This window comes from Crocodylus siamensis, chromosome 1 (genome assembly GCF_052110815.1).
Source record: "Crocodylus siamensis isolate JL-2025a chromosome 1, ASM5211081v1, whole genome shotgun sequence".
NCBI lineage: Eukaryota > Metazoa > Chordata > Crocodylia > Crocodylidae > Crocodylus > Crocodylus siamensis.
In genome coordinates this window covers 114,200,733-114,215,480 of record NC_143395.1, presented here as the reverse complement: position 1 = coordinate 114,215,480, position 14,748 = coordinate 114,200,733, and the positions used below count along the sequence as shown (strand labels likewise).

Below are 14,748 nucleotides of genomic sequence, written 5' to 3'. Positions count from 1 at the left end.
CTGACTGCGGGTGACAGATCTGTTCGTGGCTATCGAACAGAAAGGCTGGAGGGTTTCCTGTGGCATCTCTAGCCCAAGTGATGAATGCTAGAGAGGGGGCTGAAGAGGGGGAGGGTGTCAGACACCTGGTCCCTAGGTCTAATCAGACCCACGCAGGGCACGATGCACCCATAGCTGTACCCTGCCGGTGGACCCTATCCCCCCAGCACACCTGAGCTAGTGCCAGCTTGGGCCCCATGCCCAGATCCCAGAGCAGCTGGAGCAGTGTCTGCCCAGGGAATAGCTTTGCAGGTCTTAAATATGAAATTACTATATTGGAAGCTTGAAATTATCACACTGAAAAAGCATGCAAATTAGGCTTATTTACTTTATAATGCTCCCTGTAGGTGTCAGTGAGTGTCGCAGGACACTTTGGTACCCTGCTCCTAGAGAGTTTTGAACTTAAGGGGGAAGGTGTGTCACAGGGCACTTCAATGCCCTGCTCCTACAAAAGGTACAGGTGCTGGTTGCTGGGGCAACTGCAGTTGGTCAGCTGACTGGAAGGGGGCAGGGCCTGACCTACATAAATTATCCAGGCTGAGGCCAGGGAGTCAGTTCCCTGCTAGCAGCTGAGGAAGAGGGAAGCCTGAGCAGCTTCTGCTTAAGGATACTGGGTGGAGGAAGCCCTGGTAGGGATTTTGAATGATGGTTAGCCAGTTGGCTTAGAGTTTACGTCGTAGCCCAGGAGCTTTTCTGTTTGGAGTTTTCTAAGACCGGAGGACTGGGTGAGGCTATTAGGGGTTGGAGGAGGCCTCACAGGGGCTCCATGGTAGTGTGGGGGCCCTGGTGCCAGAGAGAGCACAACGTTCAGGGGTGCACTGACTCCAGCCCTGAGAAGGGGCACAGAGGACTGGGGGCCAGGTAAGGCTGAGGCTGCCTGAGCCCCACAGGAACTTGTAGACCCAATGAGGGGATTTGGGGGCCAGGCACAGCTATGGTCACCTGAGCCCCAATTGTGAGAGGTCCCAGAGTGGGCACAGGCGAGAAGCCCCAGAGGGCACTCACTTAAGACTCAAGGAGGGGATTCAGGGGCCAGGCACAGCTACCGTCACCTGAGCCCCAATTGTGAGAGGCCCCAGTGTGGGCATGGCTGCAAGAGAGGCCAGGGAGCGTCCACGGGAGGGCACAAGCAATTAACACGAGCCCAGGGAACCTGTGAGGGTGCAGGCAATTGCACGACAAACTGGGGACACCTGTAAGTGCATGGCAAGGGAGTGACCATACAACATCTGGTACATCTGTGAGGCTTGGGGCATGGTATAGGGGTGGTAGGAGCCATGCATAGCCTGTAAGGCTGGGGTGCACCAAGTCAATACACAACGGGGGCCAGGATACACCAGAGCACTGTGTCTAAGGGGACAGAAAGGCAGCCTCCCTTATAAAATACCTAACATCAAAGACGTGGCGGGCAAGAACGAGGGTGCTTTATCTCGGACTTAGCACAGTAGGGGGTGTCTGGAGAGATCACGACAGCTCCTAGGACCCTGCCCTGTAACAGCGAGCAAGTGAAAACTGGGTCATCAGAGTTGAAGCATTTATTTGCAGGCAAGCAGTGGTAAGAAAATGCTGCCAGCAGACTCCAAAGGGGTTGAGTCCCCGAGAGTGACTGGGGTTTTTGCACATGTTGCGTCAATCAGCTGCCTCAGAACTTATCCTACATGTACCTTGAGCACTCTTATTATTACTGATCCTACTTCGTGCAGCGGTTGAAAGTATCCAAATACAGTGCTGATCGTGCACGTGGCAACGCTACCAAGGACGCACCACCAGCCCGGCGGCCGCCCGCTTACTGCACACCAGCAAGCGCCTATGCCCTGCGCTTGCGGACACCCTGCAGCTGCGGGTGCGCGTAACCTGACACCGGGACCGCTGGTGGAACTCCAAGCCCCGCGCATGCGCACAACATACAGCCGCCTGCTCAGCCAGTCAGTCACGTGTCGCCCGGCTAGTGGGGCTCGAACCCCCGTTCTTTGGGGACGTCCGTGCGCCTGCGTCATGACGTCACAACCAGGAAGACGCTACAGCTTGCGATCCCTCCAGCGGCCACGAGGGGACTGAGTTTGCACCCCTCACTCCCAGACCCGGCCCGGCCATGCTGTTCCGCTTCGGGGTGGTGGTGCCGGCGCGGATGACTGAGGGCGGCGTGGCGCTGCTGGTGGCCGGCTCGCGGCCGGAGCTGGGCCAGTGGGACCCCCAGCACGCGCTGCCCATGAAGCTGGCGCGCCCCACAGCGCCGCGACCCGCCCAGGAGCCCGCACTGTGGTTGGCGGAGGCGGCGCTGCCGGATCACGAGGCCGCCGCCCCCTTCTGGTACAAGTTCCTGCAGCGGCAAGGCGGTGACGTCACCTGGGAAGGTAAGGGCGGGCGACCGCGACGGCCCGCCCTCCTCGTTGTGACGTACGTGCTGCGTCACGGGCGGGGCGGGGCGGGGCGGGGCGGCTCCCCATGGCGATTAAACGGCCCCGCCTCGGTTACCGAATGCTGGGGCAGGGCATCTGCCGCCCCAAAGCAAAAAGGGGCAGTGTTTGTTTTGCCCCTCCACCATATATACTTTCGCCCTTGTGCATTTACATATATTTGCATATATATGAATTTGCGTGTATGCAAATGAGGTGTCACCTGGCACGTTGCTGGTTGCCCTGTCCCCCCACCATTGCTGACCACATCCCTGGGAGCTGGAGGCTCCCTTCTGCCCTCACGTAGTACATTTACATATACATGAATATGCACACATGCAAATGAGGTGCAACTTGGCAGGTGGCTTGTTGGCTCCACCCCCATTGATGATGTCACTGTGGAACTTGGGCTGCCCTGAGAGGAAGCTATGAGGAGGTCTCGCCTTGCTCAGTCTTCCTCCAGGCCCACCCCCGCCCCCCATGATGGCAGGTGAGCCACAAGGTACCCCTCCGCCTGCCTCAGCTGGAGGTGTCCAGCTGGCCCTGTCCTTTGTGCCCAGCGGGGCTCTGGCATCCACGGAGCAAGTGGAAGCCAAGAGGGGCAGGGAGGACCTTCAGACCAGCGAACACTGCACCCGACATCCACCCCGGGCATGTGCCAAAGCCGTGCCCTGTGCAGGTGTGCAGTCAGGTGTCATGCAACTGTAGCTTCCCCACCAGCACGGTCTGCTGCATCGGGCAAGCTGCATCACCAGGAGCATCAAGCCTGGCTCTGACATCGTTCTCTTCCCAGTCTAGATTAGATATGTTTGCCTTTCTCTTTCCTTCCCCACTTCGTGCTAGTGCTAGGTGTGATCAATCTGTGGCTCGGGAGCCACAAATGCCAGGAAGAATAGCAGAGCGTAACATGTAGCGGATCGGAGCAGAGAGGCATCATAGAGGTAGGGAGCAGAAAGCGGAGTGGCTGATCAGGCAGGAAACATGGGGCAGAGAGCAGAAAGCAGAGCAGCAGATCCAGCAGGGAGCACAGCACAGAGAAGAGGAAGCACAGCAGTAAATTTAATAAAGGAAGGGAATCAGAGTGGCACTCACAGGGGGGCGTGGGGCTAATTTGTGGTATACCTGCTAATAAAGTTGGCCCTCACTGCACAAAGCCATCGAGTGTTGCATAGTATTTGTCATGTTAATTGGGCTATTTCACTGAATATGACTGTAGTATCTTGTACAGAGGAGAGAACGGGTATCCTGACATTTACTGAACCAACTAAAAATTGAACTGATCTTTTTCTCAGCAATAGACACTATACATAGTGGAGGGACCAGAGTTGGACGTAAGAATCCTACTCTTTTAATAAGGACCATCCATTTATTTTTTAGATACCGTATTTTTCGGACCATAAGACGCACTTTTTTCCCCCCAAAAGTGGGGGGAAAACGAGGGTGCGTCTTATGGTCCGAAGGTGTGTGTCCCGGGGAGACGGGGCGGAGCTTGCCCGCGGAGGCGGCAGAGCTGGAGCGGGACACCCGCCGCTTGTTTATGCCGTGTCCCGGGGAGACGGGGCGGAGCTTGCCCGCGGAGGCGGCGGAGCCCGAGCGGGACATCCGCCGCTTGTTTACGCCGGGAGCCAGCAATAAAAATGGCCGGCCACCGGCACACATAGTCTTTCCTGCCATAAAAACTGGGTGCGTCTTATGGTCATGTGCGTCTTATGGTCTGAAAAATAGTAGTTCCTTAAAAGTTGACTCTACACACAGGAACCGGGACAACACAGCTGCACTTTGCACATTTGGAGGGATACATACAAAATCTCAGGAGTTACTTGCACCTGCTTGGAGGAAAACAAGTTGCCATAATTGTATGTAAAAGAAAGCAAAATAAATACACTGAGGAGAGATAATAGTTCATTAACATTCAGTCTTTGAGAATGACGTTTGTTTGTGATGTAAATAAGATGTGCCACTGATTCAGTTTCTTGCATTTAACAACTAAATTACACAGCATGCTCTACCTGTGTTGACAATATCTTTCTTTTGCAGAAGTCCTGGAAAAGTGAATTTATGAAATCAAAATATCTCACTCATCCAAAGGATCTATAGTAGGTGCCAAGTTCAGTGTAATACTTTGCTAGGTTCTTCTACATGTATCATAGATAGACTTTCACTATAAGTTTACACATTTTATAGCAAGAAATAAAGCTGCGTGTTTTGAGCTGGCTTTGGTGTCAGTCTGAAGTTATTGCCCCAGGGCTTGTACGAGAAAGGGAAAGCTGTGGAAGCGTGGGCAATTTTAACAGCAGATATACTGACAGTGGTTGACTTGCTCCTTGTAGAAGCAGTGCTCATGCAAGTGTTACGATTTTGAAGCTGAGTTATTTCAGTCAAAAATAAAAAGGCTGGTTTATCTAGAGCAGTGGTTCTAAACCTTATTATTTATACTTGAGGTACCCCGGAATGGATTCTAGGCATCCTTTTGAAAATGCCACAACTCTTTATTTTCATTTGCTTTTTGACTTCAGAAAAATAATAGAGCAATTCTTTTATTGAAAGAACCCAGAAAGACTGCCAAAGGGCAGCATATTTTTAGTGCTATGGATTCCTATTTGAAATCCCTAAGTTTATCATGTGAGTCATGTTTTCCTACCTAACAGTGTACCCTGGAGCACCCTTGAAAGGATCTCAAGTCAATCTGGTTCAGAATCACTGATCCAAAGTGAGCAATCCTCTTTTCAGTTGTGTTACTGAATCTTATGAAAAGTTGAAGGATGATTTAGTCACAATGAGGCAGACCTATGTCCATTGGAAAATACATCTCTCTCCTCATTCTTCTGTGATAGGCTTGAGCCAATTAGGCAGGGATCCTGTAGCCATTTGGGCCTAGTGGAATATATAGAGGAGCACAGTTAAAGTTTCAAGCATCTGACATGCAAGTTTTTTTTCTTCTTTTAATTAGTAGATCAGAAAAAAATACTCAAAATCCTTTCTCCAACGTATCAAGGAAAATGATGGCCAGAAATTTTAGGACTTAAGATCTTAACAATTTGAGTAGCTGGAAACAGAGAAAAAGATGAAAAAGTGTCTGACTTGGATGACTGCTATAAAAGATCAATCATAGGCTGATGTTCCTCAGTTTGCTTTCCATCTTCAGAGCCAAGCAGAAAGTGCTGGCTGATAAATACCATGAGTAACCTATAGTGGATACATTCATACAGATTGGTCTTAAAGGTACAAAATGGTACATACTCAGTATACCACCCATTAAACAAGTATTTGTATGCAAAATATATAAAGATACTGTAGCTTATCCTTAGATGCTTGTTTAATGGGTGGTATACTGAGTATGTTCTAGCCTGTACTTTTAAGAAAAAAATTATGAAAGATAAATTGTCTTGTGTTCGATGGTCAGTACTTCCTATGTTTAACTGAAAATGCTCTTGGAGAAACAATATAACCCAGTTGTGACAACATCAAATAATCTGACGGCATAGTCACAGTGAGAAATGTGATTTGATACTGGGGAGCTCAGAATTATAGAAGCTGAGGCACTTCACTGTAATCTGCCAGGTTCCTGTCTGATTATGTTAAACTGGATACAGCATGGCTATAATACTGAATTGTTAAAGGCAACTGCTTTAGATAAGAAAACTATTTTAATATACTTTTAAATTGCTTATATTTGTTAAATAATACATGTAACAATCTTGACAGTAACCACAAATATTATGTGTATAATACTTTTTTACCTAGTTGCACTGTATTGCAAACTCAGACTTACCTAATAACCACAACACTGTTTTGGGATGAATTGGTATTTGAGAAAATTTAGGCAGAGAGAGTATGATTCTCTCTAGTCACAGAAACAAGTAAGCATTAAAGGCAGGCGGCAGGATCTGCTTGCTTTTCCTTAGAACAGAAATCTTCATGTGCATTGTGATCCAAATAAGGTCACTGACTTTATTTTTATTCTGATCTCACTTGAAAGATTCTTAACTCTCTATAGTCAGACATTTCTGCTGACCTACTTCTGACGTGATATCTGTGGAAGACTTGGTAGATAACAGCAAATAATTTGAGAAGTATTTTCTGTTTATAACTTTCCAATGACTGCATCCTATATGTCTCCCTACATTCTGCTTTTTCACCTTTGTATCAAATCATAAAAGCTGGGATTGTACCTTCTTTTTAGTTTATAAAATACTATCATGTGGTTTGCTACCATAATTGACAGAGTTTTAATTTCCTGGCTTATGTTTAGATTCTTAGTCCAACATCATAGCAATGTAGGATGCCTATCTTACTTTCCCTCACTGAATTTCAGTTTATTTTTAAACCATAGAGAATATATAGGGTTTGCATTCTACATAAGGAAAATTTAAAATTTTTGTTTGTCTGCACTTAAGAGACTTTTGAACTTCAAGGAATACAATTGTAATTGTCTCCTGGAAATACCATGCTGCAGAGTAGTTCTTGTAAATTTTTTTCAAGAAGTTGAAGATTGTATTTTAAAATGCTGATTCCGTTTTTCTTAAATTGTGTTCGTGTCACACAACCATTAGATTAACATAGTTTGGTAGGCTTTGCCTGTGGCACGGCAAAGAGCGGTGCAAGTCAGTGTGTCTACATTTGCAATTAATGCAAAGCAATAAAGTCCAGAGCGTATTGCTCCTGGGTGCACTGTTTGAATGTGCGCCGGGACTATGGCATGCTGAGCTGGGTCGGAGCAGCTTCAGATGGCAGAAGGCCATGGGGGTCAGCATGCCAGCCCAGAGCTGCTCCCTCCCTGGTTGGTGTGCTGTGGAGGGGCTGGCTGGGGCATGGGGGTGCTCCAGGTATGGAGCTAGCTGGCAGGCAGCCCCCCGTACTGAAGCATACCATAGCCAGCTGCACCAAGTACTACCAGGTAGCAGAGTTTATTAGTTTACTCAGCCTAATAGGGTCAGATGTGTAGGTGCCAAGATGTTCACTGCAGAGCTGATTCATCAACTCCATAGTAAATGCCTTGCGTATACGCTCCCGGTATGGAAGAGCCTGACAAGTTTGTGTGTGGGGAAATGTGTGATAGTGCATAATGCCTGTCTCAGCCAGGATTGAGAGATCTACCATTTACGGTCACACTATTTTTTCTGCTCTCCTAATACATATAATTATTGTGCATGGTGCCTTCTGTTTTTGAAGTGCTTTGGCAAAAAGTGACCATTTAAGAAAAAGAATTATATCTTGTTCATGCTAATCTGCCTACTTTTGTGTTCTGGGGACCCCTGCCCATCTTTTTCAAATCCTATCCATGTTGCAAGTCACTACATCCCTTTGTCTTGATTGCAGCCATTCCATTTCAGACTGAAAGATAGCTTCTTGATAAAATTGCAGTTTTTCCAAAGCTGCTTTTATGTAAAGAGAAAAAGAAGCCCTGTAACTGGTTTAATTTGGAGATCATTTTGTGATGGGTTGGTGAATGTCCTTTCTTTCCTCCCATTCCCTGCATCTCCTGAGACTGTGCTCCATCACATTTCCAATATCTTTTTGCTTTCCAATTGATTTTTTTTTCATTTCCCTTTCTGCATCCTTTACTCCTGTCTTACTTGCTCTTTCATTTTCTGTTGTTTTTTTTCTTAGCTCTTCTGTCCCAGTTTTGCTCACTCAGCAGAAGGCTACATGGTACATAGACTGTGTAGCTTCAGCAGTTTTGCTCTGGAGTGGGGCCATATGCTATCATCCTTGTGAGCAGTACAAAGGAAGAGATCCCAAGATGTGACCTATGGGGTTCCTGTGGAGCTTGTAGCTCCATACTGGAATAGCTAATATCAAGTGCTATAATATGGATCAGGGGAACAAGAATAAGGAACAGATGGTTGCCTAGCTGTGCTTTGAATTGGAAAAAAACCACTTCCCCTTCTAAACCCTTAAGGTAGCGGGGTACAACACAAGCGAAGATCTTGCACAGTAGCTCTGGAGAAGAAGAATTTTAGACGAGTCATTCTTCCTATTTTCTGAGGTGCACCTCCTATGCCTCTTTCTGCCCACCACAGATCTACTGAGTGAAGCTAATGGCTTCTCACTGGCAAAAAAATTGCTGTTTATATATAACAAATACACTTTTTCAGTCTTACTATTTGTGTTTTATTTGCTGGTCTGATTCCCACTAGGTGTCACCCTCTTACTGGTGTAGAGCCAGTGCCTCCACAACCTGTACAGATTAATGACATTCTTAACTAGTTTCAGTGTTTACAGTGATCTGTTTTGTTTTTAATGGCATGTTAGGACTTTATTTGCTCCACCTACATAACTTAGTTTTAAACAGATAATATCAGGGAGGGAACATAACATGTAATTGGATATTGACAGCAGAATACTTCTGTTAATATACAGTGCTTTATGGTGTGTCTGTTGCCACTTGGAGAGAGAGAATGTTAAACACTTTAATGACTTTCAGATTTGTGAAAACTTTGGTATGAATAAAAAAAGAATAATTTTGCAATCAGTCACAGAATTAATTATACTTTCCTCTTTTGTAACTGCTAGTAAATCCATGTCTTAGTGAGCCCATGCAGGTAAATGTTCAGTTTACCATAGCATATAGTGTTTTATCACATCAAATCTAAAATATCGCGTAGTTCCTTGAGGGAGCGTCATTAGAACTGATTATGATGGCATTGAGAACTAGTTTATTATCCCTTTATATCTGATTGTGAGTATGGTCTAGGCCTGTACTATTAAGATAAACTAATAAAACTTCACTTATACAACTAGGTAGATGAAAGCTTGTTGAATGTTTTATGTTGCTGTTATTTTGTAGTAGCCCATAGCCTACCTGTGCTGTAATAGCTTTTCCATATAGAATGGAAAATAAATCATTGTATGGAAAATAATGCCATGTCAATTTTTCAAGTGGTTAGGTAGACCCTATTTAGAAATTTTGCTTAGTCATGCATTCCTCTAGCATCTGTTTGCTTCATCACAGTCTGCACCATCTGTTTGGGAGTATCTGTGGTTTGCATTAGTTGAATTCTCTTCGAATTGCTTTTCTGGTTAGATCTTTGTTATTAGCCTGGACATTTGACTAGGCATTGTGAGTAAAGTAGCAGTTCCTACTAAGACGAACCTGTGCTGTTCACACCTATAGAGATACTTAAACAGGAGGTTTTGATAATTGTTTTAAAACTTCTTGTGTTTCTAATTTCAGATAATGGAGTTTGATTATTGAAATGTGCTCGTCTTTCCTTTTTTCCTCTCTTAAAATCTGATCAAAGGTATTAAATACATGTATCCTTAAAAAGGAGGCTGTTGGGATTGAGTGGCCTGAATCTTGGATCCAACCTGTGTCTGGGTAAAATTTTCTATTATTACCCATCCTTCTGATAAAATAATATGTCAGCTCTCCAAAGAATGGGCTCCAACAAACTTAAAACCCTGCTTCCTCTAATAAAAAATAATTTTCCCTGATCGGCAAGTATCAGATACTAATGAGTACATTACTTTCCCAGATGTGTCTTCTGAATCAGTAGGGGATTGAAATTGTGATTTCCTTTAAGTCCCTCAGATAGCAAGAAATCTGTTAAATTTATTCTCTAGTCTCAGAAGCTCTAAGCTCAAATTCTTGATACTTTGTTTGAAAAGAAAACTAGTCATATAGTTCTGGCTCATAAAGGAAAAATCTTCTGGTTTTCAAACAAAAAGAAAACTGACAATCAATAAGGAGTTAGTGCTGCTAATGCAACAAATAAATAGTCTTTCTACTTAACCAGTGTAAGAGATCCAACTGCTACTTCCTGAGTCTAATGGAGGTACACTCTTGAAACTGCAGGACAGCCAGCATTAAAAACATAGTAATTAGGGTACTTTTATTAAACACAGGAATAACAATTCAGTCTGACACATGGAAATCAAATGCTGTGTTGGCAACATTTGGCAGACATATCAAAACAAACTGAATTTTCAGTGACTTAATCTGTTAAGACATTAAAGAGTCAGGAGTCTAAAACAGCCCTAAGAATCCTTACCAAAAGCAATTGCCAAAATAGCTGACCTATTTAAATTCTGGTGGGGGAAATTCAGCCCTTCCGTATTTTGGTTTTTTTTTTAACAGTCAATAGGAATTTGGTCTTGGTAGGATAGAGGCAGAGCTTATTTGAAGCCTTCCAAGACTGAATTTCACTCAAACAGTTAAACAGGCAGGGAGACTTTCATAACAGGGTCTGATGTAAAAGATAAGCAAACTTTTGTATATGTATCAGTGGAAGTCCAATTATAATAAACTGTAATAATGACACCATGCTGTACTGCTTGCAGACAGTGAGGCCCAAATTGAAAGAATCAGGCCCAAAATAAAACCCAAGGGTTTTGTCCAGAGCAGTTCAAACTAGAGGTACACCGATATATTGGTCCATATCAGACTGGAACTGATAAAAGGAAAATTGACGTTATTGGCAATTGACCTTTTTTGGCCGGTGTAGCTGATAATGTCACCAATAAATGCTGCATGCATGCATACAGCTGCCATGCATACTGCCAGGAATGCAGCCCAGCAGCTTGGAGAGCACTGGCTGGACAATGCTCTCTTAACCTGCCAGGCTGCATGTTGGCTATTCGATCTATTAGCTGATGTGGCTGGTTAATAATTGGTCATTGGTATGAGCAAAAAAAAAATCTTTATCAGTGCACCCCTAGTACAAACATTAGGAGGAGGAATCAAGGAAACATTCAGAGGAGCAGTCCCCCTCATCTTGAAGAGTATTTTCTGTCCACTTTTATTCCCTACTGATCTTTTAATTTTTTCCCCTATTTTTTAAAATGTCTTTGGAGATTTTCTGTTCTTTTGTTGCTTATGATGGTGCTTGTGGTAGTTTTAGGGGAAGTCTTACTGTAAACTCAGATTTTCTTCTTCCTGGTAAAAGAACCTTTTTTTTTTTTTAATGTATTTTTGGGTAATGTTTAAGATGACATATATAACGGCTGGTATCCACAAGTATTATACATAAATAACTTCTGCTATGTCCCCAGAAGATGTAACAGTAACTCTAAGAGTGGGTCCCTGTTCCAATACAATTTGGAAATTGTTCTGACCCTGATTGGAGTGGGGAGCAAGGGGAAAAATTTATGCACCTAAACTCAAAAAATCTCTGGTCAGATGCAAAGGGATTGAGTAAGACAGGAACCCTTCTCCTATAGGGTACATAGTATCTCCACAGCTACTTTTAAGAAGCCACTCTACCCAAGGGCCTAGAATAGCTTCCATGGGTGCTTTTTACTGTCTCCTGCCTGCTACAGAAGTGGTTCTCAGCTTGGGTGCTTCTCGGCTTAGGGGTGTTGCACAACCTGGAAGGTCACTCTGCCTGCATTAGGGTTCTCTGACAAGTTTTAAGGAGACAGAAGTCCCTGGTCCTACTGCAGCCTTTTCCAGTCTGACCTCATGTGGTGTCTCCCAGAAACAGGTATGTAGGATAGATGTACCTATCCCATGCATCTGTTTCCAGGAGAAGCATGGAGGACCAGTGTTGCTGCCTGATCCATCTAATACTGGTTGCTGCATCACTTCCTGTAACTCCTAAGACCTGCTGAATTCAGATGGCAGGAGGATGCCAGTTCCATGGACCAGCAGCCTGATCTGTCCTCCGTAGTTGCTCCCTGGGGCCAGCTGACTCTCAGGACCAGGATGCATAGTAGTGAAGGAATGGTGGTTCCTTGTAAGGGAAGCCAGAGTTTGCTGGAGATCTGGGGAGACTACCTTATGAAGGCAGGAGCCATACTTGGCTGGGGGGGAGGAAGAGAGGAGGGAAGTGACAGGATGGGACAGTTTAACCCTGAACTGTGCTTCCCTGAGCAATGCCAAGCACAAGGAGGAGCAGCCTTCAGTTGGATGGCAGTAGAGGGTCCAAGCAACAGGACCTCACAGAAAGGCAGCCTCCCTTTTCATTAATCAAAGCCCGTGAAAGGACTGAGAGTTTCTAGGGGCAGGAACGCCTACGGCTCAAGAAAGCTTCGTGTCCAATCTATTCCATTTTGGCCCCCCCTACAGAAAGGATGTGAACAAATTGAAGAGAGTCCAGCTGAGGGCAGTGAAAATGGTTGGGGGATATGATTTCTGAAGAGAGATTGAGAACTGGGCTTATTTAGTCTGGAGAAGAGAAGACTAAGGTGGGATTTAATAGTGGCCTAAAACTCCCTGAAGGGGGCTTCAAAAGAGGATGGAGCTGGACTGTTCTCAGTGATAGCAGATAACAGAACAAGGAGCAAAAGTTTCAAGTTGCAGCAAGAGAAACAGGTTAGATAGGGAAAACTTTCTTACTGGGAGGGTAATAAAACACTGTAACAGACTATCCAGAGAGGTTGTGGCATCTCCATCCTTAGAGATTTTTAAGACCTGGGTAGACAGAGCTTTGGTTGAGATGACTGGTCACCTGACCCCAGATGTTTTTCCTGCTCATGCAGGGGGCTGAACCCAATGATCCTTTTACTTTCCCACAAATTCACAGCCTTGATTCCTAATAGCATAAGCCTCCTTACTAAGGATCTATCTGACTTTACCATTGTTCAGATCCTTTTCTTTGTTTCCCACATCACTGGATATATCAAAAACAGATTAAAAGTCTGTCAAAACCTGTAACCCACAGGGCTCATATAGTTAAGATACCATCAATATATGTGGCTACTGGTACATAAGGGAGTGATGTGGTTTACCATCACATCCAGCCACCTTCGATGTCCCAGTTCAAAATCAAAGCACCCATTTATAGCAGAGCTGACCAGGGGGTGGGGCTGGAGGTGCCAGCCTTTGGTACAAGGCTCAGTCTCACACCTTAGCCATTCTGGCATTATGTTCCTATTCAGACTGTAACCACAAAAACATTCCCTTTCTCTTTCAACTTAAGGCTGAATCCTATTTCACCTTTATGTACCTAAGTGTTATGTACACATTCACAGGGCACATCTATGGGAGATGTTTACTGTGCAGATGACTAACTAGCTGCACAGTAAACGTTGTGTGTCTACACGTGTGCCCGGAGTCAACTTATTTACTATGCAGCAGGATAGTACATGTATTTACAGCGTTTACAAGTTCCCGTTGTGGAGTAAAAAATTCCACAGCAGCACACATGTAGATGCTGTCCCAGCTGGCTAAGGCGCGAGGGTGCTTCAGTGCAGGGCTGTCTGCTGGCTAGCCCCACAGTGAAGCACCCTCATGCCCCAGCCAGCCCCTCCTGTGGCATGCTAAGCCAGGTCAGAGCAGCCCTGGGCTGTCAGGTTGACCCCCAGAACCCCCTGCCAGCCAGGGCTGCTCTGACCTGAATCAATGTACTGCACTCCCAGGCACACATGCAGACACACACCCAGGAGCAATAAACTCTGGAGCTCTACAATAAGCTCCAGAGTTTATTCATGCACATTAATTACACATGTAGATGCACCCACAGAAATCCAAGTTTTGCCACTTACAGTTTGGATTCAATTTCCCTTTGTGATGGACTTAGGATCCTCAGGTGTGCATGTGCTAGGCAGAAATGGGGTTGGAAGAGGAGAAGAGGTCACATCCAGCTTTTAGCCCAACAGTTTACTGGTTAGGGTACTTGCCCAGCACACGCTTGCTCTCTCACTTGCTCTCTCACCTTCAGGGCTGTCCTTTAGGTCCAAATATCTCTCCACTGTCTGACGATGGACCAGTAAGAATAAACTGAGTTTTACAAAGGAGCTAACTCAGTTCCATCTGTCTCAGTTCAGCTCCTACCAGCTCTAACAGAGGACATTTTGGTAGGTTAATGAATCACAACCTTGTCTGGATTGTTCAGAATGAATATGGGTCCTCATCCCCACAGGAGTAACTAGTCTGGAATTGACAGCTGCTCCAAAATACCAGCTAGCACAGACTATCAGTAAGGTATAAGAGACAGCAAAAAGATAGACTGAATAAATGACACACATCAGAAAAACAGTGACTGTACATTAAGACTAAGACATGAGAACAAAAAAACTAGATATGAACTTACCCTGAACTTTCCCCTTAAAAATACCACTTTTGGATCTGACTACATCAGGATTTTCTGCAAGCAGCTTGTACCACCCAGCTTCTGTCAGCCAGGGGGGCTAAATCACCCCAGGAATCCTTAGATAACGATTTCCATCTCAAGACATGCCTTAATTATCTTCTTCTTATCCATCCATCTATATTGTTCTATTCAATTCTTGGGGAGTATATGTATATTATGCAGATAACTTTCTCCCTCCAGATACACATCCATTTATTAGGCCAGGTGTTCATGTATCTCCTGTCCCTACTATATCTAGGAAATATTTACTTCCTTTCAGACATATAGACTACTAATCC

The 14,748-nt window shown here is 45.0% G+C and overlaps 1 protein-coding gene across 1 annotated transcript in view; it reads left to right on the top strand.

Annotated features, from left to right (window-relative positions):
* The first annotated feature begins 1,560 nt into the window (after positions 1-1,560).
* The window catches only part of EPM2A (EPM2A glucan phosphatase, laforin), a 63,653-nt gene continuing 50,465 nt past the window's right edge, over positions 1,561-14,748 (top strand). The window contains exon 1 of the mRNA XM_090031466.1: positions 1,561-2,393. Coding sequence (XP_089887592.1) covers positions 2,132-2,393 — 262 coding nt within the window. The 5' untranslated portion in view covers positions 1,561-2,131. The remainder of the gene's footprint in view (positions 2,394-14,748) is intronic.